Source organism: Trichosurus vulpecula, chromosome 5 (assembly GCF_011100635.1).
Source record: "Trichosurus vulpecula isolate mTriVul1 chromosome 5, mTriVul1.pri, whole genome shotgun sequence".
NCBI classification, from domain to species: Eukaryota; Metazoa; Chordata; class Mammalia; order Diprotodontia; family Phalangeridae; genus Trichosurus; species Trichosurus vulpecula.
In genome coordinates, this window is record NC_050577.1 from 299,145,877 (window position 1) to 299,172,654 (window position 26,778).

Here is a 26,778-nt window from a genome sequence, read left to right on the forward strand (position 1 = left end):
ATTGGAAGAAATTGTTCTCACCCACTCATTCTGCCTGGGGAATCTTCACGTGGTTTAGATATCCTCCCAACTCACCAACAGGTTTGAGGCCTCTCAGTAAACTTGGTTTAGCCTGTTTGCCGAGACAGCTATACCAAGATATAGCCAGTGTGCGTGCTCCAGCTTCTTGGAGCCACAGTTGAGAGGAGTGCTCAGAGAGGACTACCACCTCTGGTGTGAGGGTTTGCCAAGCCCCTTTCAGGGCTGCTCGTGCACCTTTGGTGTCCACCAACTCTCACAAAGTCACTAATGATCCTGTAGTTGCCAAATCCAATGGCTTTTCTCAATCCTCAATCCTCCTTGACCTCTATTCAGCCTCTGACACTGTTGACCACTGTCTCCTCCCTGATACTCTCTTCTAGACACTCTCTCTCCTAGTTTTCCTCATATGTATACGATCACTCCTTCTGTCTCCTTTGCTAGGTCCTCTTCTAGATCATGACCTCTAATCATAGATGGCCCTCAGGGTTTGGTCCTGAGCCGCCTTCTCTCCTCCCTCTGTACTTCATTTTGGTGGTTTCATTTCAGCTCCCATGGTTTCAATTATGATCTCTATGAAAATGATGCTCAGATCTATTTCTCTAACCCTGACCTCTACTCTTCTATCTCCACGTGTCTTTCAGACATCTCAAACTGGATAACCAATAGACATCCTAAACTCACTATGTCCAAAATAGAACTCACTGTCTTTCCCCCTAAACTCTCCCCCATCTTCTACCTCTCCTATTACTGTAAAGGGCAACACCATTCTCCCAGTCCCTCAGGCTCTTAACCTGGGAGTCATTCCGGATTCCTCTTTCTCACCCCTCATATCCAACATGGTGCCAAGGCCTGTCAATTTCACCTTTGGGAGGGCAGCAGAATATAAGAAGACTGGAAAGGGAGAAGCGACCAGAACTTCAGGTGTCAAAGGACTTTATATTTGATCCCAGAAGTAAGAGGAATCCATTATAGTTTACTAAGGAGCGGTTTGAAAAATCACTCTGATAGCTAAGTGGAAGTGAGAAGAGACTTGATGCAAGGAGACCAATCAGAAGGCTCCTGCAATAATCTAGAGATTTTGAAAAAGGCTCATACAAGGGTATTTGCTGTATGAGTGGAGAAAAAGGGGTGTGTGACATCTCATACAGAAAAATATCACGAGATGAGCGAGCAAGAGAGAAACGATGAGGATGATGCCGTGGCTCTGAGTGACTAGAAGGATGGTAGTGTTCTTGACAGTTACAAAACTCAGAATTGGGGAGGGTTTGGTAGAAAGACAATGAGTCCAGTTTCAGACATGTTGACTTTAAGGGGCTCATGGGCTATCAATTTTGAAATTTTCAACAAACAGTTGGTGTTATGGAACCAGATCTCAGGAAAAAAAGCTAGGGCTAGATAAAAAGATCTGGAAATCAAGTGCATAGAGATGATAAATGAACCCATGGAACCTGATGAGATTTTCAAGTTAAAGAGAGAGAAAGAGGCACCAAGACCTAAGAGAGAGCCTTGAGGCAGACCCACATGCAGAAAGGCCTACACTTTTTCAGTGACTCTGGGTCTGAAGACCCATCTATGGGGCTGCATATAATTCAGTTAACCTTTATGATCCTTGGCTTCCTCAACTGTGAAATAAGGAGGTTGGAGCAAATGAGCTTTAAGTCCCAGGTGGGGAATCTGCAGGCCTCAAGGCCACACGTGGCCCTCTAGGTCCTCAAATGCAGCCCTTTGACTGAATCCAAACTTCACGGAACAAATCCCCTTAATAAAAGGACTCAGTCAAAAGGCCACACCCAAGGACCTAGAAGGCCACAGGTTCCCCACCCTGTCCTAAAACCTTAGGATTTGTGTCCCAACCTGTAGCCTTTGAGTAATGAGCTGCTTCTAAGTCACCTAGAAAAATTCTGTGAACTTTAAAAAACAGTTGCCATTGCTGCCCACCCATCTTACAAAGATACACGGCGCTCACGACAAAGCATTCTCTCACAAAGAATTAATGGTAAACTTACTTTCAGACTCAAAGATTTGCAAGGACTCAGATGAAAGTTACCGTATGCCTGGAAATTTCAAAGCAACTTCATTTGTTAAATTTCATTCTCTTTTTCATTTTTAAAAATTATTTGTTATAAAGGCTGACTCTTTGGAAAGAGAGAGCAGGGAGAGACTTGTGGAAAAATCTAGGCAATGTAAAAAAAGGGATATCGGTAAAATCTATTTCAAAATAACACTTATGAAACACCACACAATAAAAATAAAATTAAAGCAGCATCCTTAGCTATTGGCCCAAAGAAAATGCCACTCAACCATTAACATTTATTACTAGTATTAACTGTTTACAGGTACATAAGGTTCTTTGCCTGGAAATGTCCCTGGCATTCAAAGACCAATTTAAGCAACAGAAACAACTCAACGATTCCCAGCTGGCTTTACTGAGAGAGACAAACCAGAAGACAAGGGAATACATAGGAACAGAGGGAATGATTCCTGTTACACTTTCATTCTATTTTATATTGTAAGATTAAATCTTATGTTCTCTTTGGTCTAGACTTTCATCTACAGTTTTGCAACAGCTTAATCTTTAACTTCTGCAGACATTATTTGGATGATAGCATGACTGGGAAGTGAAACGTGCAACAGAAAAATTCCCAACTGTTGACCCATTTCTTTTGTATGTCTTTCAACGACCAAGATTCAAAAATCTCTCCCACTTCACTATCAAATTGGGATAAAAAGCATCTTAAACTTGGTAACTGATGAAAAACCAAGTATGTTACACTTTAATTGTTCATCACACCATCACTATTTTAATCTGTCATCATTACTGGAAAAGAAAGACTCCTGCTCAGGTGAGACTAACAGACAATCCAGAAATAGCTGGGACTGTTAATTACACTTGAGTCATGTGCACTTAGACCTCTATACTCTCTAAAAGGGAAAAAAAGAGATTTTTTTTCCATTAATAGGAAAGGTTTTCTTCCCCTATAGTGCACTATATCTCCCCTGAATTTATATTAATCTATAATCCACATTTTCTTTTCATTTGCCAGACAGACTTTACAGAGAACCTGAGGTACATGGCAAAAAAGGGGTTCGTATTTGTCTTCACTGCACATGTCTAAAGGCATCTAAACCAATTCTGTAAAACCATTTTTTAAAAATAGCTTATCTCTAGCACATATAAATTTTGGCTTACTAATAATTTCTTGATCCAATGGAAACATTTATAACCACTATTTACACATTCTGGCCAAACTGCTGCTATTCCAGCAATTACAATGGATTATTTGCCTTCAATGGTGAGTCAGAACTTGGGAGTGGCTGAACACATGGAAATTCACCAGCTAGCAACCATGATTAGATTCAACAGGGCAAGTGTGATGTCAAGGTTCTATAAAAGCCAACTTGTTTCTTGGATTGATAATGCCAGGTTATGATGAAATTAAGAACATGGGGGAGGAATAAAGAAATCCTCTGCAAATCGGGAAGCCTCTTGGATACAAGGAGTCAAGACAGCAGCACCAAAGAACAAGCCCTACAGATCCACCTCAACTCAGTCACATTTTGTAATTACAGGGTCACTGTTTTCTCTAACATTCAGCCAGTTAGTATCTTTCTTATCAAAGTTAGGTCATGCCAGCCTACCCCTAACCTTCCCATCTCTCTTTAGAGCAGGAACCAGGTTAAGCTTTCTAACAAGATTTTTAGGTCAATAACCACCCAAATTTATATTAACTAGTGAAAATTTCTTATGCATCCTATTACTCACCCAACATATATATTAAACAATTCCATTCAGACCAAGCTTCACTTACTGGTTCTAATAAACATTCTGACTGATGGTTCAAGACCTCCTCGGTCTTCATAAAACTGAAATACGCCCACATACCCAAGGCTTCGCCTTCCTGCCATCCCCAGTGGTTAATTAGACTCCTTTCATGTATAATCAGCTTTTTAACAGACTGAAAAGGAGTAGGTGACTTCCTCAAGTTAATCAGTCCACAATTTGCTCTCCTGTAAATCTGACAAGGATTTTGGTTGCATAACTTCTCTTTATAAGAGCCAACTCTGTCCAGTGAAGCCCACTTTGAATGCAGTATCAGCCACCTGCCCAAGTCCTTTTTCTACTTATGAAGGCAGAAGGCCATGAAAATTCAACGGCATCACTAACCACAAAGAACAGAGAAAAATTTCATGGCCAACCCCTGTGAAGCTCACCAACAATATCACCCACAGGCAGCCCCTCAATTTCACACAAGTTTCACTCAAAATGCTGGTTTAAAAAATATCTGTTTGGTGCTTGGAGTGCATCTGCACACTGAACCAGTGCCATAAATGGTGGCTAGATTTTCTAGCTTGTGCCACAATGCCTAGTTACCCCATGTAACTGAACCACCAAACCAAGTTAAACAAGATTTTCTGAGCAAGCCTAAGACTCTAATCACTTCAATTTAACCTGGCAAAACCCTTCTCTTCACATCAGCATCAGTTCAAGGGGCAGCTTTCCTTGACCTACCCCAATGGTTTTTTTTTCCCCCTCTCAAGCTTCCCTGGCTCTACTTGTCTGGATTCCTCTTTTCCCTCAATCACACACTCCTCTGTAGGCACACCATCCCCCAAGAGAATCTAAGTACCTTGAGGGCAGGGTCTGTCATTTTTCCCTTTGCATATCCTGCACCTAGCCCAATAGTTAGCAAAGATCAGACACTTGGTGACATGTTGAATGAACTACAATACCTCCTATGGGGGAGATGGTAACCTTGCCTCAACCCCAGATGAGTAATGAGCCTTTGAACTCAGCATACACTCACTGCAATGACTTTAGCGGGGAGGAGGGACTTTTCTCCGCAATTATGACACTTCTACCTCCAAGCTAAAGAACAAGGATTATTCTCCCACTCTCCCCATAGCAGTCATTTCCTGGCAACATCAGCAGAAGGTCACGTATGAAGAATATTTGAATACTGGAGAGGCTTGCATTTTGGGATATTTTCACCATTGATGGGCGGGCAAATTCTAGATCCACAGAAGCAATAAAGACCAGACCTTCTCCAAAGCCATCCTCAGGAGGGGATTGTCACGGGCTTCCGAAGCCTCGTGACTACGCTCGGGGTTCCCCCCAAGCCCCAGGCCTCTGCCTAAGCAAAGGGCCTGATCTCGCGGACAATGTACGGGGCGGGAGCCGAACAAGATGGTGAATGACTCCGTTTATTATTTCAGCAAGCAGCACATTTATACCTTTAGTGACGTAGGTACACTCTTTGGTTACGTGGGTGAAAGACAGGTAAAACTATACACCTGGGGACTAGGACCGCCCTGACTCCACCTACTCTCCTCCCCTTCTCTTCCCGCACTACCCAAAGCTCCCTGCGGGCAGGCAGTCCAGGTAAAGACCAGAAACTCCACGTGGTCAGGCAGCCGGAAGTTCCACATGCTCTGCCAGAGAGCCGGAAGTTCCACGTGGTCAGGCAGGTCCGACGGGGAATCGCTAGGGAGGCAACAAAGGAGAGACCCCTCCTCCTGGCTCCACCCACATCCCAGAGCCCTGAGTCTATCTCAGCAGGCCCCTGGGCCTGGAGGTCTGAGGAGAGCAGGGCTCAGCTCTAACTCAGCCCGTAACAGGGGATCACTCTTATGGAAAAGGGGTCCACCATCCCCAATACCACCAATACAAACTAGCTACCATCTGTGGGCAGGCAAGGCCCAAAGCCATGGGAAGAAGAGCACTGGCCCCCAGACCACTACCCTGCTTCCACCCTAGCCCACATAGTCATCACCCAGGGAAACATCCTGCAGGGATTCCACCAACTACAGTCTTTGCATGTGCTGCAGGAGCTCTCAGCATAAAAACTTTGGCACTGTCCAGTAGTGCAACATCAGAAACAGATGAGGTCTTATCAGAAATGACACCAATGAAGACACATAACCTTCTGATTTGCTGCTGTAACCTAAGGAGCCTCATGGCCCTTCCATCTGTCCTGCAGCTCAAGCATCTTCTCTGAGGTTTCTTTCCCTTATTAAAAGATGAGCTCCAGGACTTAGCACAGGGTTATGCACACAATAAGCACCTAAGAAATACTTTTTCATTTATTCATTCTTTATTCATGATGATTCATAACTAGAGTCAGGAGAAAGTTATTCTTGACTTCAAGTCAATAGATTATCATCCAAGCTGGGTTGGTGCTATGACCTAAGTACTACAAATGAGAAAATCTATCATAAAAGCAGGATCCCAACAGGGCTTTGTTCAACAGCAAGAAACTCTATAATAAGAAACAGTTTGCCTCTAGGACTGTTAGGCTACATCTGCATGTCCCCGCCCCAACGATTCTATTGCTACAGCAGACAGGAACTCATACTGTTACAGCACAGCTGAGAAGTTAGAATTTCTCAAAAAATCTCCCACTGCCCATTCAGAAATCTGCTGCTTCCTGAGATGAGCAGCCAAAAGGAGGCATGGTGATGGATGGGAAACCTGAGATCAAATTACATCTCAGACACTTAGTGGCAGGGTGACCCTGCACAAGTCACTTAAGCATTCTAGACCTCAGTTTCCTCATTTGTGAAATGAAGGGTTGGACATGACCTCAAAGATCCCTTCCAGCCCCAAATTCATAATCCTATAATCCTAGAAACCTGTAGGGAGAGAAATAATGGCTTCTTCTCAGAGAACGGCTTCTCAGGGCAAGAATATCAAGGCAACTGATGAAAGAAAAATGTGAAGGAAGGTTGCCTGGCCCTGCCAGATCTCACCCTGTATTATGGAACAGTAATCATTGAAACAGTGTGGTACTGGCTAAGGAATAGGGGGGCAGATCAGCAGAAGTACACACTGATGGGAAGCAACCACAGTAATCTTGGGTTTGATAAACACAGAGATCTAGACTTTGAGGACAAGAACCATCTGACAATAACTGCTGGGAAAACTGCAAAACAGTTTGGCAGTAACTAGGTATCAACCAACATCCTACACCATTTACCAGGATGAGGTCAAAATGGGTTCATGATTTATGTTTATAAAGGATGCTCTCATAAGCAAATTAGGGGAGCACAGAATTGTCTGTCTGTCAGATCTATGGACAAATGAAGAATTTACAACTAAAGAAGAGACAGAGAGTATTATGGGATGGAAGCTGGATAATTTTAATTACACTAAATTAAAAAGGTTTTACATGCAAAAAACCCAAAACAACCAAGATTAGAAGGAAAGCAGGAAACAGGGAAATTTTACAGCAAGTTTCTCTGATGAAGGTCTCATCTCTCAAATAGAGAACTGTGTCAAATTTATAAAAATCCAAGTCACTCTCCAATTAATAAATGTTCAAAGGATATGAACTGACAGTTTTCAGAGGAAAAAATTAAGGCTACAGATAGTTTTAAGAAAAAATGCTCTAAATCACTACCGATTACAGAAATGCAAATTAAAATATCAAGGTACCACCTTAGATTGGCTAATAGGACAGAAAAGGAAAATGACAATACAATGATCTAAAACTATTCTGAGGAACTATGATGAAAAATGCTATCAACTTCCAGAGAAAGAAGTGATGGAATCTGAATGGAGATCGAAGGATAATGGTTTTTGACTTTTCTTATTTTTCTTGAGGGGTTTTTTATTTGTGTTTTCTTTCACAACACGACTAACATGGAAATGCGTTTGGCATGACTGCACATGTATAACCTTTATCAAACTGCCTGCTTTCTCAATGAAGTGGGAGGGGAGGAGAGAATTTGGAACTCAAAATTATAAAAAATGAAGGCCACAATTGTTTTTATATGGAATTGGGAAAAAATAAAATATTAAATTTTTTATGTAACTTGGCTGCCCCAACACGCTTTCAGATTTGCAAAGGCCTTTCCGTGTTATTCCATTTAATCCTCACGACCCTGTCCCCATTTTACAGATGAGGAACCTAAGGCTGAGAGAGGTGAAGTGATTTGTGACAAGGCGTGTGGCGCAGGATTTGAACTCAGGTAGATCTTCCTGACTCTTTTTCGTTCTTCTTACATTCACTTGTGCAGTTATGTCTTCATGACCCTGTAGACCACACTGTCCATGGGGTTTTCTTGGCAAAGACACTGGAGTGGTTTGCCATTTCTTCCTCCACCAGGGAATTAAGGCAATCCCAGGTTAAATGACCTGCCCAGGGTCACACAGCTAGTTAAGTTTCTGAGGCTGGATTTGAGCCCAGGTCTTCCTGATTCCAGGCCCAATATGGCATCTACTGTGCCTCTCACTGTCTCCTTGCACCAACAAAAGCTACCAACAAAACCAGACCATTTTCCTGCCAAGAGCAGTTAGTTCATAAGTAAGAAAAAGATTGGGTGTTATCAGATCATAAGATTTTGAAGAGGAAAGGAGCCTCAGCAATTCAAGTTCCCCAAGGAGAGGGCCATGTGCTTTTTGGCCCTGCTTGCCCAGCACCCAACACAGTCCCTGGCACCAACTGGGGGCTTAATCAATGCTTGTTGATTGATCCAGTGGCCCAGACGCTTAGCCAATATCCCCAGGGAACAAAGTGACAAGGAAATGACTCTAGCTCCAGGCCCCTCCCCTTCCCTTGTCACAAGGTGGCACCTGATGCCCCAAGGCATGGAAAGGCACAGAACTTGGCTCTTAAAGAAGAGGAAACACCAAGACATAAGTACAAATATACTAAATGCCTACTGTTATTTAACACTCCCTAAAGCAAATCCGAACAAATACTAAGGAGAAGTGAGAAGAATAATCAGATTAGAGATTATCAGAGAGAAACCGGTCAAAGCCACATATAAACAAGAGACTCTTTTACAAAAACCAACACAAGGGGCCATCCAAGTCTCTGCTTGAAGACCTCACTAGCTCAGGAGACAGAAGGAGCTCCTCGAGAACAGCTTCAGGGAGGAGAAGCCAAAGTCTTAATCTCACCAACTTTTCCCCACAGCCCCCAGTTGTACCTTCTAGGGACACCTAACAAAATAAGACTGTTCTCTCTTCCACATAACAGCCTTTCAAGTACTCAAAAGGCAGAAATCAGGATCCTCAGGACCCTTCTTTTCTACCCCAGACTAAACATTCCCAGTTGGATCAACCAATTCTTCATATGACCATATTTTAAGTAGCGAGGTGTCCTAGCTTCTCAGTCACCTTTGAAACCGTCACATCCAGAACAGAATACCACTCCGTAGATGTGTTATTACCAGGGCAGAGAATGGCAAAGCTTTCACGTCCCTTTTTCTGGACATTAGACTTTTAGTTGTAAAAGTCAATACTTTCATTAACCTTTTTGGCAATCCTGTCACACTGCTGATTCACAGTAAGGTTACAATCTACCAAAAAAAAAAAAAAAGCCACAGAAGCTTCTGGGATCAGAGATTTAGGGCTAGAAAGGCCCTTGAAGGTCATCAAGTCCATTTTTACAGACAAGGAAACTGAGGTCAGAATAATTATGTGACTTGCCCAACATCACAGAGCTAGCAAGTGTGTGAGGCCGGACTTAAACCCAGGTCTACCGGACTACTGGGCCATGGCCCTGTCCACAAGCTGCCATCCAGCTACACCCTTCCCCATTCTGATTTTGGGCAGCTAATTTTTATTTTGTTTTTATTTTTTTTTCCTTAGACTAAAACACCAGAACACAAATACAGAATACAGAAAAGAAACAAAAACATATCATAAACTTAAATATTGGAACTTAATACATACAAAGTAAGAAAGAAAAAGCATGTCATGTGCATAGCAGAACATAAGAGAGGATTCCAAATATGTAACAATAAATTTTCATTTGAAGAGCACCTGTATGATAAATACCACATGTCATGTTGAGAGCTGTCCAGCCTTTCTTTGGTCCCTCGTAAGTTTTCTTTCGTTCTCTGCTGTGCACTTTTTTACTTTGCTCTTTTTCCCCCTCCCCCCAGAAGGCTACAATTAAGTGCGGATATAATTCTCTACAACTACGTATATATACATACACATATACGTATATACATATACTTTCCCAAACAAATTCTACTCCTGATCTTTGTTTTTACATTTGTGCATACCTCTTGTTTCCTATCCATCCTGCCTCCTCTGCTTTACTTCTACTCCCTACCTTGCCCTCCTATTTCCTGCTTACCCCGCCACCAAGCAGCTCATTTCTTGAACCTAAGTGAGGCACTTTATATTTACCTTCATCAAATTTAATCCTATCTTGTTTGGCCCATTGTTCTATTTTGTTAAAAAGCATTTTGAATCTTGATTCTTTCATCTAACACGATGCCCTCCTGGCTCGGTGTCATCTGGAAATGTGAGAAGTATGCTATGCAAATCTTCAGCAAAGTCACTGAGGACAGAACAGAAGAGGACCCTGGACATGTGCCTGCTAGAAATGTTTCTCCAAGCTGAAGGGAAATCTTTCTAAGGTGAAGAATAAAGGACAGGGTTTGCAAAGGAGTGATACCTGGAAGAGTAATACAATAACTAGCATTTACTTAGTTCCTTACGGTTATTAAGGGCCTTCACATTATTTCATTTGATACAATAACCCTGTGAGGCATCGGAACATGTATCACTCCTGTTCTTCAAATGAAGAAACTAAAACACAGAGAGGCAACGGCTCACCTAAGTAACACGGGTGAGTGGCAAAACCAGGCGTCCATGCTCTCAGCCACCAAAGACCAGGCCGCAATCTGCTGCCTGAGGGCTAGAGCTGTGGCTCTGCCTGGCTAACGAGGGGCCACTGCAGACTAGGTCACACAAGCGTCCATGTGAACATCACCTCGCCACTGGCTCCACCATCACACTTCTCTACCAGCTTTTGTTTGGGGAAAAGCAATCAAATCAGTACTCCCACTGCTTCTATAAAATACTACCACTCCCTGTGCGATGAATCCTCCCCCCAGGATAAGTGGCCATCCGGCCTCTGCTTGAACACCTCCAGTGACAGGGAACTCACCACCCCGGGAGACAGAATAGTCTACCTGAGAATAGCTTTAAACGTTGGAGCCTCTGCTTCCCGGATGTCCAGTGCAGGCGCTATGGCTTCAAAGACGACTATGCCATCCCCGTGACTATCCAGAATAAACACCCTTGGCCGGGTCAACACTGCCCATCTATGAACCTCTGCTTGAGAATTCCCTCTACATCATCCCCAAGTGAGTGGTCATTCAGCCTTTGACCAAGAGCCACAAGTGAGGGAGAAACCCACTGTGTCCATACTGCCAAAGTCCCCTCCATCTGGGGACAGCATTGGCCATTCAGGGTTTTCCTCCCTTTAGCCTCTACTTGCCCCTCGGCAGCTCTTCCTCCTGCCCTGGCAGGCGAAGCTGAGTAAGACAATCGTCCCTCCCACAGGACAGCTGGCACATCCCTTCCAAGGCTTCCCTTCTCTAGGATCATCACCCCTGTTCCTTCAATTAGTCCTTGAAGGCCGGAGTTGTCCAAAACCACAGCAGAAATGTGGCAGGGAGAAAACAGACCAATCTAGTGAGTGTATAAATGTTCTCTCCCAGGTCACTGAAAAGCAGCCAAACTTCTCCTCATGTCTTTGTATATTCGTCTACCTCAAAGGATTGCTATAAACTGTGAAACAACATATAAACGTGAGGTGGCACAGTGGAGAGAGCACCACTGGAGGCAAGGACTCTTCTTCCTAAGTTCAAATCCAGCCTCAGACACTTACTAGCTGTGTGACCCTGGGCAAGTCACTTCATCCTGCTTGTCTCGATTTCCTCATCTGTCAAAGGAGCTGGAGAAGGAAACGGCAAACCACTCAAGTGTCTTTGCCAAGAAAACCCCGAATGGGGCCAGGGAGAGTCAGACACGACTGAAATGACTCAACAACATTAACACTGCGCAGGAACACATCCGAAGAGAGACCTCTACCAGAGAGGCCATCGAATACTAGAACTGCCCCCCTGAGTCAGTAATAACAGAGCACGTTTTGAAAACATTTGACAAATAGCATCTCATCTGATAGTCACAATAACCCCAAGTGGCAGGCGCTATTACAATCCTCCATTTTTTACAGCTAAGAAAAGAGAGATTAAGTGGCTTGCCCAGGGTCACACAGCTAGGCAGTGTCTGAAGCAGGATCAGGACTTTCTGACTCCAGGCCCAACATTCGATCCCCAGGGCCACCTGGCTGGCTCACCCAGAATGAGTACCTAACGGTTACAAGATACCCGCACATCAATTATCTCATCCGGACCTCACAACAACCCTGTGTGCTAGACTGGGGCGAATATTATCCTCATCTGATAGATGAGAAAACCGGAACTCTTCAAAAAGGTAAAATGACTTGCCCACAATCACAGGAACAGAGTTCAAACTCGGGTCCCGGGACTCCGTAACAAGGAAAACCATGGGTGAAGCGCATTCCAAGGGGCGCTAAGCCCCTGGCATTTCATCTGAGCCTTAGGTATCCTGATATATGTTATCTAACTACTGTCATTAGCTCCGTTTAGCGGATGGGAAAATGGAGGCTGCCCAAAGTGGCATAAAGCCAGGGCTTGCAACCTTCCAAATTAAGACAAACTAGCCCTGTCCCCTTTTTCTTTTTTTTATTAATTAATTAATTTTTATTTTTAGTTTACAACATTCAGTTTATCAAGTTTTTGAGGTTCAAATTTCCTCCCCCTCCCTCTCCTCCACGGTGGACGAGTCAATATAGGTTCTACATAAACCTTCACACTAAACATATTTTCACAACAGTCAAGTTGTTAAGAAGAACTATAACCCATGGAACGAACCACGAGAAAGAAGAAACAAAACAGAAACGAACCCAAAAAAGAGAGCAGTTTGCTTCAATCTGCATCCAGACTCCGCATTTCTTTTTCTGGATGTGAATCACTTTTTCCATCATGAGGCTTTTGGAGCGGTCTTAGAACCTTGCATTGCTGAGAAGAGCCAAGTCTATCAAAGTTAGCCATCGCAGAAGCAATGTGTCTCTAATTGTGCACAATATTCTCCTGGTTCTGCTCCCCTCACTCAGCATCAGCTCATGTAAGTTTTCCCAGGATACAATGAAGTCCGTCTGCTCATTATTTCTTACAGCACAATAGTATTCAATTACCTTCAATTCCCAATTGATGGGCATCCCCTTGATTTCCAATTCTTTGCCACCACAAAAAGAGCTGCTATAAATATTTTTGAACATAGGGATCCTTTTCCCACTTCTATAATCTCTTTGGGATATAGCCCTAGAAGTGGTATTGCTGGGTCAAAGGGTAGGCATATTTTTAGAGCACTTTGGGCAAAGTTCCAAATTGCTCTCCAGAAAGGTTGGATCAGTTCACAACTCCACCAACAATGTATTAGTGTTTCAATTTTCCCACATCTTCTCCTGAATTTATCATTTTCCTGTTCTGTCACGTTAGCCAATCTGATAGGTGTGATGTGGTACCTAAGAGTTGTTTTTGATTTGCATTTCTCTAATCAATAGTGATTTAGAGCATTTTTTCATATGCCTATAGATATCTTTAATTTCTTCCTCTGAAAACTGCCTGTTCATATCCTTTGACCATTTATCAATTGGGGAATGCCTGTCCCCTTTTTCTAAGGTCGCCCGTTCCCAGGGTCCAGCCTTCTCTTCGATGGCTCCCATGCCAACACAGCTCAGTATGGACACAATGACAAACAGAAATCTATGGTCCGTACTCACAGACACCAAGAGGGCAGCACACGAAGCTCTCTCTGGACTCGGATTGCCACCGTGGGAACTGCCGCCACTTAAGTTTCTGGGCTCTTATCAGACAGAAGCAGTCCTAATCTCCCTGGCTCCCCTTTCAGCAGGGCATGCCAGGTAAAGGTAGAGGAGGAAAGAAACTCACACAATATACTTTCAACTAGAAGTTAAGCTATTTCCCACTAAAATTACAAAACCCTGCTGTCCACAGATGGGCCACCAGTGTGTCCCAATATGGTAAGGAGCAGAAAGTGGAGAAACCAGCACTCTCTGCGGAGAGGCCAGGAAGCAGCGTGGCAGTCAAGCAGTGGCTCCCAACACTCTTTGTTCCTCAAATCCCTTTGGACAACAACAACAAAAAGTGCTGTAAATCCCCAAGGTGACATGATCCATGACTCCTAGTATTCTCTAGAATGAGTCATTGCTTAAGGTACCATTACAGGATTTTGAGCACAAACCCCTTGGACCATCATTGTGAAGCCCAAAGGGCTCTGAGAACCACTCGATGGGAACTTTCATGGAAGGAGGGCAGGATGCAAGAGTCCAGAGACACCGTTTAAACCTGGAGTGACCTTTACCAGCCGGGTGACCACAAGTGAATCTCCAGCAGCCTATTTCCTCACCTGCCGACGGGGATGACATCTGTACTACCCACCTGACAAAGTGGCTGGAGAGGTGGGAGAGACACCAGGGTTTTGTAAACCTTAGCACGAGACACAAACTCCACTGCCCAATTCCCAAGGCCCAACACTAGCCGCCTCATGGCAGAGTACTGACGGGCTCAGGAGACACATTAGGACACACAGACTTTTAGACACGACTGACGCAGCAAATCTGTTGTGCTTAATTATGCACGTTACAAGGATTTTGTTTTTGTTTTCTTTTTCTTTAAGTGAAAAGAAGTAATATAGGTTTTAAAACGCAACATAAAGTGGCACAATGGACAGATAACTAGGCCTGAAGTCTGGAAGAGATAGGTTCAAATCCTACGTCAGACATTTGCTAGCTGTGTGACCCTGGCCAAGTCATTTAGTCTCTGCCTGCCTCAGTTTCTTCAACTGTGAAATGGAGATAACAGCACCTCCCTCGCAGGGTTGTGGTGAGGAACAACTAAGATATCTGTTAAGTCCTTGGCACAGTATCTAATACATAGTAGGCACTTAAGAAATACTTATTTCCTTGTTATCATTACCATAAAATTAGTCTGAGGTTAATTATTTTTCCAGAGGAATTTTGTTGTCATTGTGTCATCTTCTTGGCTGGAGATACTCCAGCTCATTTTACAGATGAGGCAACGAAAGCAAAGACGGTTAAGTAACTTGCCCAGGGTCACACAGCTAGTAAGCATTAGGCCGTAAGCTGACTTAACAGAAAGAAGCAACGCAAGGAGTTGGAGAAGGTTGTTCCATGAATTCCGAGCAACCTGCCTAATAACTGGAGGGAAGGATCACCATGACAGAAAGAATAAAATTATTTACTTGACTTTCCTAGTGGTAACCTTCTGACACCTCTTGTAAAGGGGATCAAGAAGCCATCACACAAGGCAGGTTAAGTCCATTCTCCTCCTCTCTTCCCCAAACTTCCTGGCAGGAAAAGAAGGAAGAAGCTTGTTGTTTCTTTGGCCAAACTAGAATCCAAATTTTGCATGGTTTACTTCCTCCATTCTGAGGACTCACTATGCCCAACCTATCACTGGCTGATATTTCTGTATAGACCGGAAAAGAGACTCTACTGTTGTAAGCAACAACCCAAAGCAGAAAAGGAAACTAATCAGCCGTGTTCCCTGACCTGAATGTAAATCTCCAACACCCACAGTAAGCTTGTCCTGATTCCCCACCCACCCAGGTGCTAACAAGGACTTTACATATATTTTATACTGAATTATGGAGGTACCTGTTGCTTCCCCCCCTCCCCCATAACAAGGTTAGCTTCCTGACTTCCTGAAAGCAAAGTGTTCTAACAGAAGACAAATCAAAACCAAATATGAAACAAGTTTGTAGGATTTTGCAGCTAGTGTGATCTAATCCAACCCCTTCACTTTATGGATTATGAGATGATTTCCTACAGAAGAGTCAAACTGGAGATCTGAACCCTGGGCAGGCATCATGGGAAAGTTCTTAGGAGGTTACAAGGACAAGAGTTGCCCATCTAAATAGAGTCTGCCCATCAGTACCATTTCTTCCCATCCATCTACTTCCTGGAATCAAGGGAGGAAGAGAAAGAAGCAAGGTTTGAACAGCTCCCATCCTCCATATCATCTCTTTGCCGCCCTCTTCTCTAGCCCCAGACTTGGACTAAAAGCAAAGAAATAACTTGGTCGTTCTTGAAATGGTCCAAAGATATGTTCATTTCACTCTCGCCTCGAGAGCAGAGCTGTGTGTGTGTGTGTGTGTGTGTGTGTGTGTGTGTGTGACAGAAAAAGAATGAGGAAGAGACAGAAGAGACAGACAGACAGACAGAAAAAGAGAAAAGGAGAAGAGAGAGAGAGGGAGAGAGACAGGAACACAGTGAGATGGGGAGAGAGAATGATGGATTAATTATGTGGGAAAATGGAGAAAACTGTCCAAGCCCCAGCACTCCCATTCCAACCAAACTGGTTTCCTTGCTACTTCTCATACAGAACATTCCATCTCTCATCTCCAGGCTTTTACCCAGGCTATCCCCAATGCCTGGAATAAGATCCCTCCTTGACTCTTTCAACAAAGTTCACCTCATGTCACCACAAATAGGACACCTTTCTTGACCTCCTCCCCTACCCCACCCAACCACCATCCAATCAGGTGCCAGGGCCATCCCCTAGAAATGACTCCGAGTACACTTTGTACTGAATTGTCTTTGTACCTGTGGCTTTCCCCCCATACCAGGTTAGTTTCCTGACTCCTTTATTCTTTTTCTTTGTATTCACAGCCCCTAGCACATGAATGTAACCTAATGAATGCTTATTGACTGACAGCAGGGGAGGAAAGATCAGGGAAAGCAAGGAGGAGGCCTTGCTTCTAAGCGCTCACTTCAAGAAAGAGAATGTAGAAAAAGGAAAATGACAAATGTGAGAGCAGATGTGGGAAAACTGGAATATTGCTGGTGGAGCTGAGAACTGATAGAACCATTCTGGAGAACACTTTGCAAGTACAACAAAGGGCTATAAAACTATACATATCCTTTGACCCAGCAATACTAGGTCTGTACCCTAAAGAGATCAAAGAAAAACAAAAAATATTTATAGTGCTGTTTATAGTGGCAAAGAACTGGAAATCAAGGAGGTACCCCTCAGTTGGGGAACGGCTGAACAAGCTGTGGCATATGTTTGTGATGGAAGCAGGATGCGCTCAGAAAAAACTGGGAAGACATATATGAACTGATAAAAAGTGAAATGAGCAGAGCCAGAAGAACACTGTACACAGTATCAGGAACACGGTACTATGATCAATTCTGAAAGACCTGACTGTTCTGATCAATACAATGATCCAAGACAATCCAAAGAATTCGTGATGAAAAATGCTATCCACCTCCAGAGAAATAACTGAGAGTCTGAACGCAGACTAAAGCACACTTTTTTTTAACTTTATTTTTCCTGGGTGCGTTTTTCTTTTTTTGGTTTGTGTTTTCTTTTTGCAACATGGCTAATGTGGAAATATGTTTTGCATGGAAAAAAAAAAGAAAGTGAATGTTAAAGAAGATTCAGAAATCCTTCTGATTCACCTAACAGAACAAGAAATTACACTATGATTTAGTTTTATTTAGGCACCAAAGAGGTTGTTAAATAAGTTGGAAAATGAAATGCCATTACTAGCCTTGTAGAAAGCAGATCCAATTTTCAACATAAACGCTGATTCTGCCAATTTCATCCTCAGAATTAGCTTTTAGGTTAAATTCAACAAAATAAAAATATAAACCTACAGGGGGCCATAATTGCCTGGTGTCTGGTCTAGAAAAAAATCGAAAGAATTGCTTGGCACAAGGCAGTGGTTGGATACCCATGGATCAGACCACAAGAACAGATCAACAACCCTTTAAACCTGAACAAGGTGAATTTGCTTTATTTAAAATTCCTAGCCCAATATCTCTTATGTTAGTACAAAGGTTTCTGGTCCCCTTTACAAACACACGACTCACTCAAAAAAAGAAAGAAAATCAATTAACACTGGTCTCCTTAGATATTACGGCCTAAAAGGCGTTGTTTTTGCAGATCTGAGTTAAGTCAAATCAAGTCGACAAGCATTTACTAAGCACCTACTATGTGCCCAGAACAATGCTACTCACTGAGGATACAAAGAAAGACAAAACACAGCACCTGTATCCAAGGAGCTCACAGTCTAATGGAGGCGACAACCTACACTTACGAACAAACAAAATAGTTACAGGAACAACTGGAAATAATCAAAGGGAAAGGCATGAGCCTCTGGGGGTTCAGGAAAGGCTTCCTTTATTAGATGAAATTTCAGTAGGAACCTGAAGGAAGCCAGGGAAGCCAGAAGGCAGAGATGAGGAGGTATTCCAGGCACGGGAGGAGCGCCAGTGGACATGCCTGCAGTTGGGAGATGGATGTCTTCGTGGAGGCCAGAGTCTGGATTCACAAAGTACGTGAAGATGAGTGAGGTGTAAAAAGGCCAGAAAGGCTTCTGACGTGAAGCACTAAGGCAGTTGAACATACCCAGCAGTTAGGAAAAAATTTTCTTTAGTTTTAACTCCTGAATTCAATTTGTACTTTTCTCTTTACCTATTTTATACTAACAGTGTGGGTTTCTAATCCTCTATCACTCCCCAGGCCCTCCGCAAAATCTCTTACAGAAAAGCACAATAAAACACATTGTGCCGTCACAGAGAAGAATAATTACTTTAAATATAGCCTACATATAATAATACAAGTGAATAATTAGCAATCCAGACAGGGTCTCGAGAGTGATAACCCACTCTGAAATACAGCTTGCTATACAAAAGCATGATGGGCTGGCAACGTCCCAAGCTCCTACAAATTCTGTGGTAGAGCCAACACGTCCATGTTAACCACATTAAGGGACACTGGCACTGTTCTCCCCATTTGCAGTTAAAAGATACTGAAATACTGGCAAGAATTACTCAAAATGTAGACAGTATAGTATGCTCTCACTTAGTATTTATTGAGCCACTTCAGATGGGAAGTCATCATCCTGGTTTTCCATTTCAGGAACAGCACCAAGATACAAATAAGGAATACGGCAGAGTCCATTTCAATGGCTTGAATACCTTGATTGCTAACACAAAGACTTCCAAATCACACTGACATTCTGCCTAACTACACAATGCTGCCCAGGTTTGATTTTTTGCCCGTAACACTGGCAAAATCGGACTGGTTCTTTCACCTGATTCAGTGGAAGGTGTCAGTTTCTCTTTTGTTTTTTAAAGTTATGCATCACAGTCTAGATTTTGATCACTCAAAAAATCTATTTTTTCTAAGATTAAAATTTCCCCACGCACAGATTTTGAGATGTAGGCCCCACAAATATTTCTTCCCATTTAACTTCCACTCAAGTTCTACACCAATGCTCCCTCTCACTGTGGCACAGAAGTGACCCAGGGCCATTGAGGGCCATGCAATGAAGCATAATCTCTGGCAGACCCCTCCCCCCTGCTAAGTTTTGAGCACAGCCCCAGTACAAACCATCCATCTGTGATCCAAGACCCAGTCTAGCTAAGTTTTGGGAGGCTCACTACCGAAAGAGTTGCAATTAAAGCAAAGATCTCTAAAACAGTATTTCAACTGCCAAGTTCATTAGCTCCCATGGATCCAACCCTCATCTCTTGCTGACTGCTAATCCTCAGATCTGTACTTATCCAACCCTACCCTCGCTGCCTAACCTCAGATCTGAATCTCTAACTGCCTATCAAGAACCGGATATCCTACAGACATCTTAAACTCAACATTCCCCAGAACAAATGCCAAACTCTTTCTTCTTCCTAATTTCCATATTACTATCAAGGGCATCATCCTCCAAGTCACCCAGGCACTCCCTCCCATCTGTTGCCAAGTGGTGTCGCTAGGACCTTTGCAACTTCCCTCATGCGCACCTCCTTCTCTCCTCTGACATTCCCAACACCCTAGGGCCTTTGGGTTGGTCTCCCTGACACAAATCCCTCTCCACTACAGTCTAGTCTCCACTCAATTACCAAACTGGTCTTCCTAAAGCACAGGCTGCCCATGACACCCTCACAGTAGATAAACTGGAGTGGCCCTTCAGATCCTCCCAGATCAAACCCAGAGTCTGGTTTGGCATTCAGAGCCCTTTCTAACCTGTCCCCCTCCCACTTCTCCAGTCTTCTTACTCAACCATACATATTCTGTGACCCAGAGACACTGGCATCCTTGCTGTTGCTCCAACAAGGCAACCCATCGCCATCACCCAACCCTGAGGCATTTTCACAGGCTGTCCCACAGCCCTGGTGATCTTTCCTTCCTTATCTCCACCTCTCAGCTTCCTTCCAGGCCCAGCTAAAATCCTGCCTTCTATGCAAAGCCTTTCTCAGCTATCCTTAATGCCAGTGCCTTCCTCTGGGATTATCTCCAACATATATGTGTGTATATGTATAGCTCTATCTGTATGTATACATAATTTACAAACAGCTGGTTAAATGCTGTCTCCCCCATTAGGCTGTTAGCTTCTAGAGAGAAGGGACTATTTTTTGATTTTCTTTGCAAATGGTGAACTTAGCACAAGGTCTGGCATATGGTAGGCACTTAATAAATGCCTGCTGATTGGCTAACTGAAATAAAACTAACTATAAATCTCAAAGCAGAGAGGATTCACATGCCAAAAAGTGCTATCTAAATTTCCACAGAGCAGCTAGGTGGTGCAGAGGATGGAGTGCCAGGCATGGAGTCAGGAGAACCCATCTTCCTGAGTTCAAACCTGACCACTTGCTAGCTGTGTGACCCTGAGCGAATCACTGAACCCTGTTTGCCTCAGTTTCCTCATCTGTAAAATGAGCTAGAAAAAGAAATGGCAAACCACTCCAGTATCTTCGCCAAGAAAACCCCAAATGGAGTCACGAAGGGTCAGATATGACTGCAATGAAATGGGTGGTATGCTTGCTAATGAGTCCCATTTATGTAAGGCATGGTGATTTTAAATTCCATTTACTGAATAAAAATACTAGAAAAACAAATGGTCCAAATCCAAGGCAGCACTTTAAAAACTTTTCAAAGCACTAACAAGTTATTATCACACCAGGGCTCCACAAGACGGTCTCACTCCACATGCCCGAGCTGATGCTGTAGCAAAGCCGAGCACTGGAACGTTCCCAGGCTGCACCACAACCTCCTCTCTTCACTCGGCCTCCAGCCACAGCCCCTGCTGCCAGCTCACACTCGGGCACTGTAGGATTCCCCTCTGCCCTCCCCAGCCCCTAAGCTGCAAGAGCTGCCCAGAGCACGGCCCCCGAGGCTGCATCGTTACCTCTACTCCCTAACCTGGGAGCTATGCTCTCAGTGGAATGTACCCATTTCCAAATCTTATACATTAATATGACAATTTCTGTGCCTCGGTCACTTCACCTGCAATCTACAAATTCCTTCCCTTTCCTCTTTTAAATAAGTTCTTCGAAAGCTCTGTGATTTGATTGCGAGGATGCCTTCCCCCACACAGGTCACACAGCTCTTCCATTCCACATCCGTGAGGTGTTGCAACATCCAAAATCATCACCTGCCAGCCAACTTTGTAACGATGGGGCCCCAGCGCACTCTTCAGATAACGGCTGAGCTGCGCCATACAGCCCCAAGCCTTTCCAGCTCGGTGCAAGACCTGCCAACACCTGATGCACACAGGCTGACGTAGTCATTAAGGGCTGGCAGCTGCCTCCGTGGACCATGAGGTATCAGAACAGTCAGGAATTTCACGGGGCTTCTCTTTGGAGGCTCTCCTGAAATCAAGCCCATTTCACAAAGCTTTTTCAGATGATAATCTTCCCCGCCCAATCCCAGGAAGCAACTCAACATTTTACAATCAAAGACAGAGAACACACAAACCCCACATACAACACAGACATATATTTATTAGCTCATCTTTATACCAATGTATGCTCTCTGAAGGTAGCCACCCATGTGTCTTCACAGACTTAATGCCTACTGTACAACATTAACTTCCACCTTCCTTCCTGTGTGAGCGCTCCCTCCATCAAAGCAGACTGCAGTTCGTGCCTTAGCAGAGCAGCTGGGGCCAAGAAAATGCTCAACTTTGGCTTTGCCTGGGTGTTTTCTACAACACTAGCTTATCTCCCAGAGCATTTAGCACAGGACTAGATACCTAAACGGTCAGTATGTCAATAAACATTCATTAAGCACTTACTACATGCTAGATCAATGGAAAGCAATTCTAGGAAATCCAGTTATCAAAATATTTGGAAAGACGAGTTCACAGACTGCAAGTTAGGAATTAATGAAATCACATATCCAGGCCAAAAGTCCCTACTACCTTGCACACAGTGAGGCTTCATGATATCCACTGACTCCATGGGAACCTCTGGGAGCCTTCTGATGCCTGAATTTTTTCTATCTGTACTTAGATAAGTATGAAGGGAGGCCCCTGCTATCAGGTCTGCATAAATTTTCCCTGCATGTGTTTTTAAAGACAGTAATAACTCTGCATTTCTTTCTAAAGCATTCCACTAATAAACCCAATTTTTGTAGAGCCTTTTAACTTAATATTGAAAGACATCAGACAAACCTATAATCACTCTAAGCTCAAAGCTCCCCCGCCTGCAGTCCTGGAGCTATGGCCCAGCTGGCTGCACCACTTTGTCCATGGGAAGTATGAAAAGCAAGCCCCCTTTTCAATGGTGAAGCTGTATGAGTATAACTGGAAGTGCTTTGGGGTCATCCATAATAAGAGATCCAAATGCTGCTCAACTCCTTGTCGAACAAAGCCCTCAGTTTTGTGTTCTAGAATGACAACCTACACTTAACAATTTGGAGGCATTGAGATGCCCCCAAAAGAGTTAAGAATATGAACGATGGAACGTACAGGTGTGATTTCGTTACTACAACTGGGACTCCACGCCACATTCTGGTGCGGGTAATTTTGTGACCAGGGTGGTGCCAGAGTTCCTTCGTTCATGCTACCAAAAACTTCACGAGGCGAGGCTACTGAAATGAGAGTGAGAACATGCTGACACACAATGCTGGCTTTTTTCCTAAATCAGTGCAGGGAACTGCAGTTGAAAAATCTCCCTCTATTAACGAAGATCATCAGATGTTCTTCAATTTGGTCTAAGGAATCTGTCCCCAAGCTACAGATGTCCCAGGTGGGACCTGAACCATCTGAGGAAGCCCCTCTATGCCTGCCCTCGGGCAAAGCATCCTAACTCCCAGATACTTTCCTAGGGGACAAAGTTCACATCTGCCAGATTTTACAGGACTGTGGGATTTGGAGCTAGAAAGTTCCCTAGAGATGATCCAGCCCCAGCCCCTTCCTTTACAGATGAGGAAAATGAGAAACGCATAAAGTCTAAGTGAGTGCCCAAAGTCACACCGAGTTGGAAGTCAGACCCAGGTCCCATAATTGAATGCTGTTACCTCTTCGCCAGCCCTGCCTTTCCATATCCACATGATCCCGGTGGCTCCATGCTCCATCTGCTGCTACACAAGCATCAAACACCTGCATGAGCCTGAACAACCCTCCCCTGCCTGGGGTGATCCAGGGATATGGGTTACACACGTAAGTGCTGGCCAACAAGAAAAGCCTTCTGAACAAGATCCAAGGGCATCCCCATGATGGCAGAGGAAGTGTGCTCCTCTGGGCCCGTCCTAGCAGCAGAGGGCTCTCCTCTGAGCCTCAAAACAACCCTGGGAGAAGGTGCTGCTGCTGAGAGTGAAATGGCCTCACAGCCAGTGACAACAGTGCGTGAGACAGCACTTAAACCCAGGGTGTCCTGACTCCTTAAGTCCCTCGCTCGGTGCTGCCTCTGGGAAGAGAAAGGATGAGCGGGGTCAAAGAAGAGACACACACAAAGGGACTGGGGTGCGGGGGAGCGAGCAGGGAAAGGTGGAATGGGGGGGAGTGTCACCTGGAGGGGGTGCCAAGCACAGCTCGAAGAGCATATACAAGGGGTTGAGTGGGGGGCACTGGGATACCAGCTCAAGTTAGAGAAGTCACACAGGTGGGCATCTCGTCCTGGGAGCGGCAGAAACACGCTCAGAGGAGGGGGCAAGGACCCCCGGGGGGGGGGTGAAGCACCGCCTCCAGATGGGGGGGGGCCTCCTGGGGGCGGGAGGCTAACACCCAAGCGGGGCCACTTCCGACGGCCCTCCCCCAGGGTGGGAGGGGGAGAAGGAGGTGCCTCGGTGGGCGGCACCAGCCGGGATGGGAGGCCTCAGGGTGGGCAGACTGGGGATGGGGGAGGTCCGAGATGGGTGGTACCCCCTTGGGGACAGGTAGAGAGGAGGGTCGCACTGCCTTGAGGAGGGGGCGCGGTGCCACGGTGGGCCCAGAATGGGACGGGGGGAGTTCTCGAGCGGGGGCGGGCCCACCTGGAGACAGAGAAGATGGAGGGGGCGGCACCACCTGGGGAGGAGGGGAGCGCCCGCTCGGAGATGCGGCGGGAGAGGGCGGCACCTCCTCGGTATGGGGGGGGCGATCCCCTCGCACTCACCTCCCCGGAGTCGCCTCTGGGCCCCGGCCCCAGCTCTCCCTCTCGCCGCCTCCTGGGCGTCCGCGTCCCGGCCGGTGCGGGGGTGTCCCCGGGGCAGAGGCAGCGGCGGCGGGCGGGGGGCGCGGATCGGCTCGGAGGGTGGAGGACGAGACGGCCCCCGGTCGCGCTGCCCCAGCCCCTCCGCTGTCTCCGCCGCCGCCGCCGGCTCCTCTCCGCCTCAGCCACGGAAGCGCCCGTCCCTCCCCCTCCGCGCTCCGCCTCGCGCTTCACGCCTCCCGCCTCCCCACGCCGAGCACGGGCGAAGTGACAGTCGCCATCGGCCAATCAGCGGCCGCGCTGGGGAGAAGGACGGACGGCGGAGGGCGGGGAGGGCTAGGAGGCGGGACTTCCTGGGATTGACGGCGAGCCGGGGCCAACGGGCGGGGGGAAGATGATCTCATCGACGAAGAGAATCCTGGAACCGACTAGGCGGCCCAGGGGAGGTGGGAGGAGGGTAAAGGGTGGCGGGAGGCGGGGCCTCAGAGCCTTAAAGGGGCCTCCGACCATTTGTTGCCCAGCTGGTCAGCCCCGGCCCCCCGTGGCTCCAGCTCATCCCCACCCCCGCCCCCTCTGGTGGACAGGAGAGGGAGTGGCGAGCCCCGGGGACCCCGAGCCTTGGAGGTGGAAGGTGAGAGCAGCGGCTCGCTATCACCTGGGGCATCGAGAGTGGTCAGTGTGCACGGCTGACCCGAGCCCACCGCGCCCACCTGGGCACCGGCTGTGGTCAGGGCACACTGATCTTCCTGAGCTGCTGCCCTCGCGGTGCTTTTGCCCATGAATGTCTGGAACGCGTTCCTTTTTTACCGCTGCCTCTTGGAATCTGGTGCGCTTCTCCGAGCAGCGGCCCCTCAATAAGCACTCAGCAAGAGCCTACTGTGTGCCAGGTGTGGGGAAGCTCTGGGGATGCCGGACCCTGCCCTCGGGGAGCTTACAGTCTGATGGGGGAGACAACGTTCAAGCACACATAGGCCAACGAACCAGACAAGGCGTTAGCATTAAGAAGGCTCAGGAGAGGCTTCCTGTGTCTGGGGGGATTGTAGCTGGGACTGGAAGGAAGCCAGGAAAGCCAAGAGGCAGAGATGAGGAAGAAGAGAATACCAGGCGTGGGGTACGGCCAGGGGAAAGGCCCAGAGTCAGGAGATGGAGGGCCGTGTGCAGGCAGGTTAGGAAGGGCTGCTAAGTGGAGCATTTTGTGTTTGCTCCTGGAGGTCATGGGGAGCTTGGAGTTTATAAGGTAGGGGGTAACATGACCCCACTTTAGGAAGATCGATTTGACAGCTGAGAGACTTGAAGCAGGAAGGCTCCTGCCCCCCCCCCCCAACCAGGCGATTGCACTAGTCCAGGCAGGAGGTGAGGAGGCCTTTGCTGGGTAGGGGGCAGCAGGAACCATCATCCTACTCCATGACATCCGTCCTGATCTGCCCAGATGCTTGCCCCTCAATCACCTGGGACTGACAAGTCTGTGTTTAGATGTATGAGTACATGTTGTTTCCCTGGATAAACTATATGCCCCCCGGAGGGCAGGCACTGCTTTTTGCTTTTGCCTCTGTATCTCTAGAGCTTCTAACAGTGCCTGGCACATAGGTGCTTCTTAAGTGCTTGTTTATTCATTGAACTTATAACACAGAAACTTAGACCTGAAGAGAGATCTTGAATATGAAATGTCACAGTTGGGAGGGGCCTTAGAACAGGGGATGTCAGGGCTGGGAGGGGCCTCAGAACAGGGGATGTCGGGTCTGGGAGGGGCCTCAGGACAGGGCATGTCAGAGCTGGGAGGGGCCTCAGGACAGGGGATGTCAAGTCTGAGAGGTACCTTGAATCATAGGGAATGTCAGAGTTGGGATCATCCCTAGAGACCATCTATTATTCCAGAGATTCTTAATCTTTTTTTGTGTCATAGACCCCTTTGGAAATTTGGTGAAATCTATGGGCCCTTTCTCAGAATGATGTTTTTAAATGCATAAAATAAAACACATAGGATTAATTTTTAATCAACTTTTAAAAATTAACAAGCCTATATTTTCTCTCCCTCCCGCATCCTCTCCCCCCAACAAAGACAAAAAAAAACCCTCTTGTTTGCATGCAGAGGATTACAAAGAAAACTCATTATACTGAACTTCAGTTATCAGAAATATTTTTAAAACAATTGTATAGATTGCAAGTTAAAAATTTCTGATATAATCCAGCGCTATCCCTCCCCAATTTAAAAGTGAGGATGCAATCCCAAAGAGTGATTGTTTATCCAGCCTTACTCAAAGTCAATTAGTTAATTAGTTCCAGAAACAGGATTCTTTCTATCCCCCCAACCCCCATTTCCTTCAGGCCCGGGAGTCAGGAGGCCTGGCCTCTACCCATTTCTGCCTTCGTGTGCCACACACAATTCCTCCTGCTATAAATGAGTTTTATGATCCCTACCCCTCCTGCCTCACAGAAATGTTAGGGAAATAGGGTGAGCTCC

The 26,778-nt window shown here is 45.7% G+C and overlaps 1 protein-coding gene across 1 annotated transcript in view; it reads right to left on the minus strand.

Moving 5' to 3' along the window:
* The window catches only part of MRTFA (myocardin related transcription factor A), a 227,596-nt gene extending 202,500 nt beyond the window's left edge, over positions 1-25,096 (minus strand). Inside the window, exons 1-2 of the mRNA XM_036760825.1 lie at positions 24,818-25,096; positions 24,282-24,560 (exon numbers count right to left, since the gene is read on the minus strand). Coding sequence (XP_036616720.1) covers positions 24,282-24,560; positions 24,818-25,096 — 558 coding nt within the window. The remainder of the gene's footprint in view (positions 1-24,281; positions 24,561-24,817) is intronic.
* Between the last annotated feature and the right edge of the window lie 1,682 nt (positions 25,097-26,778).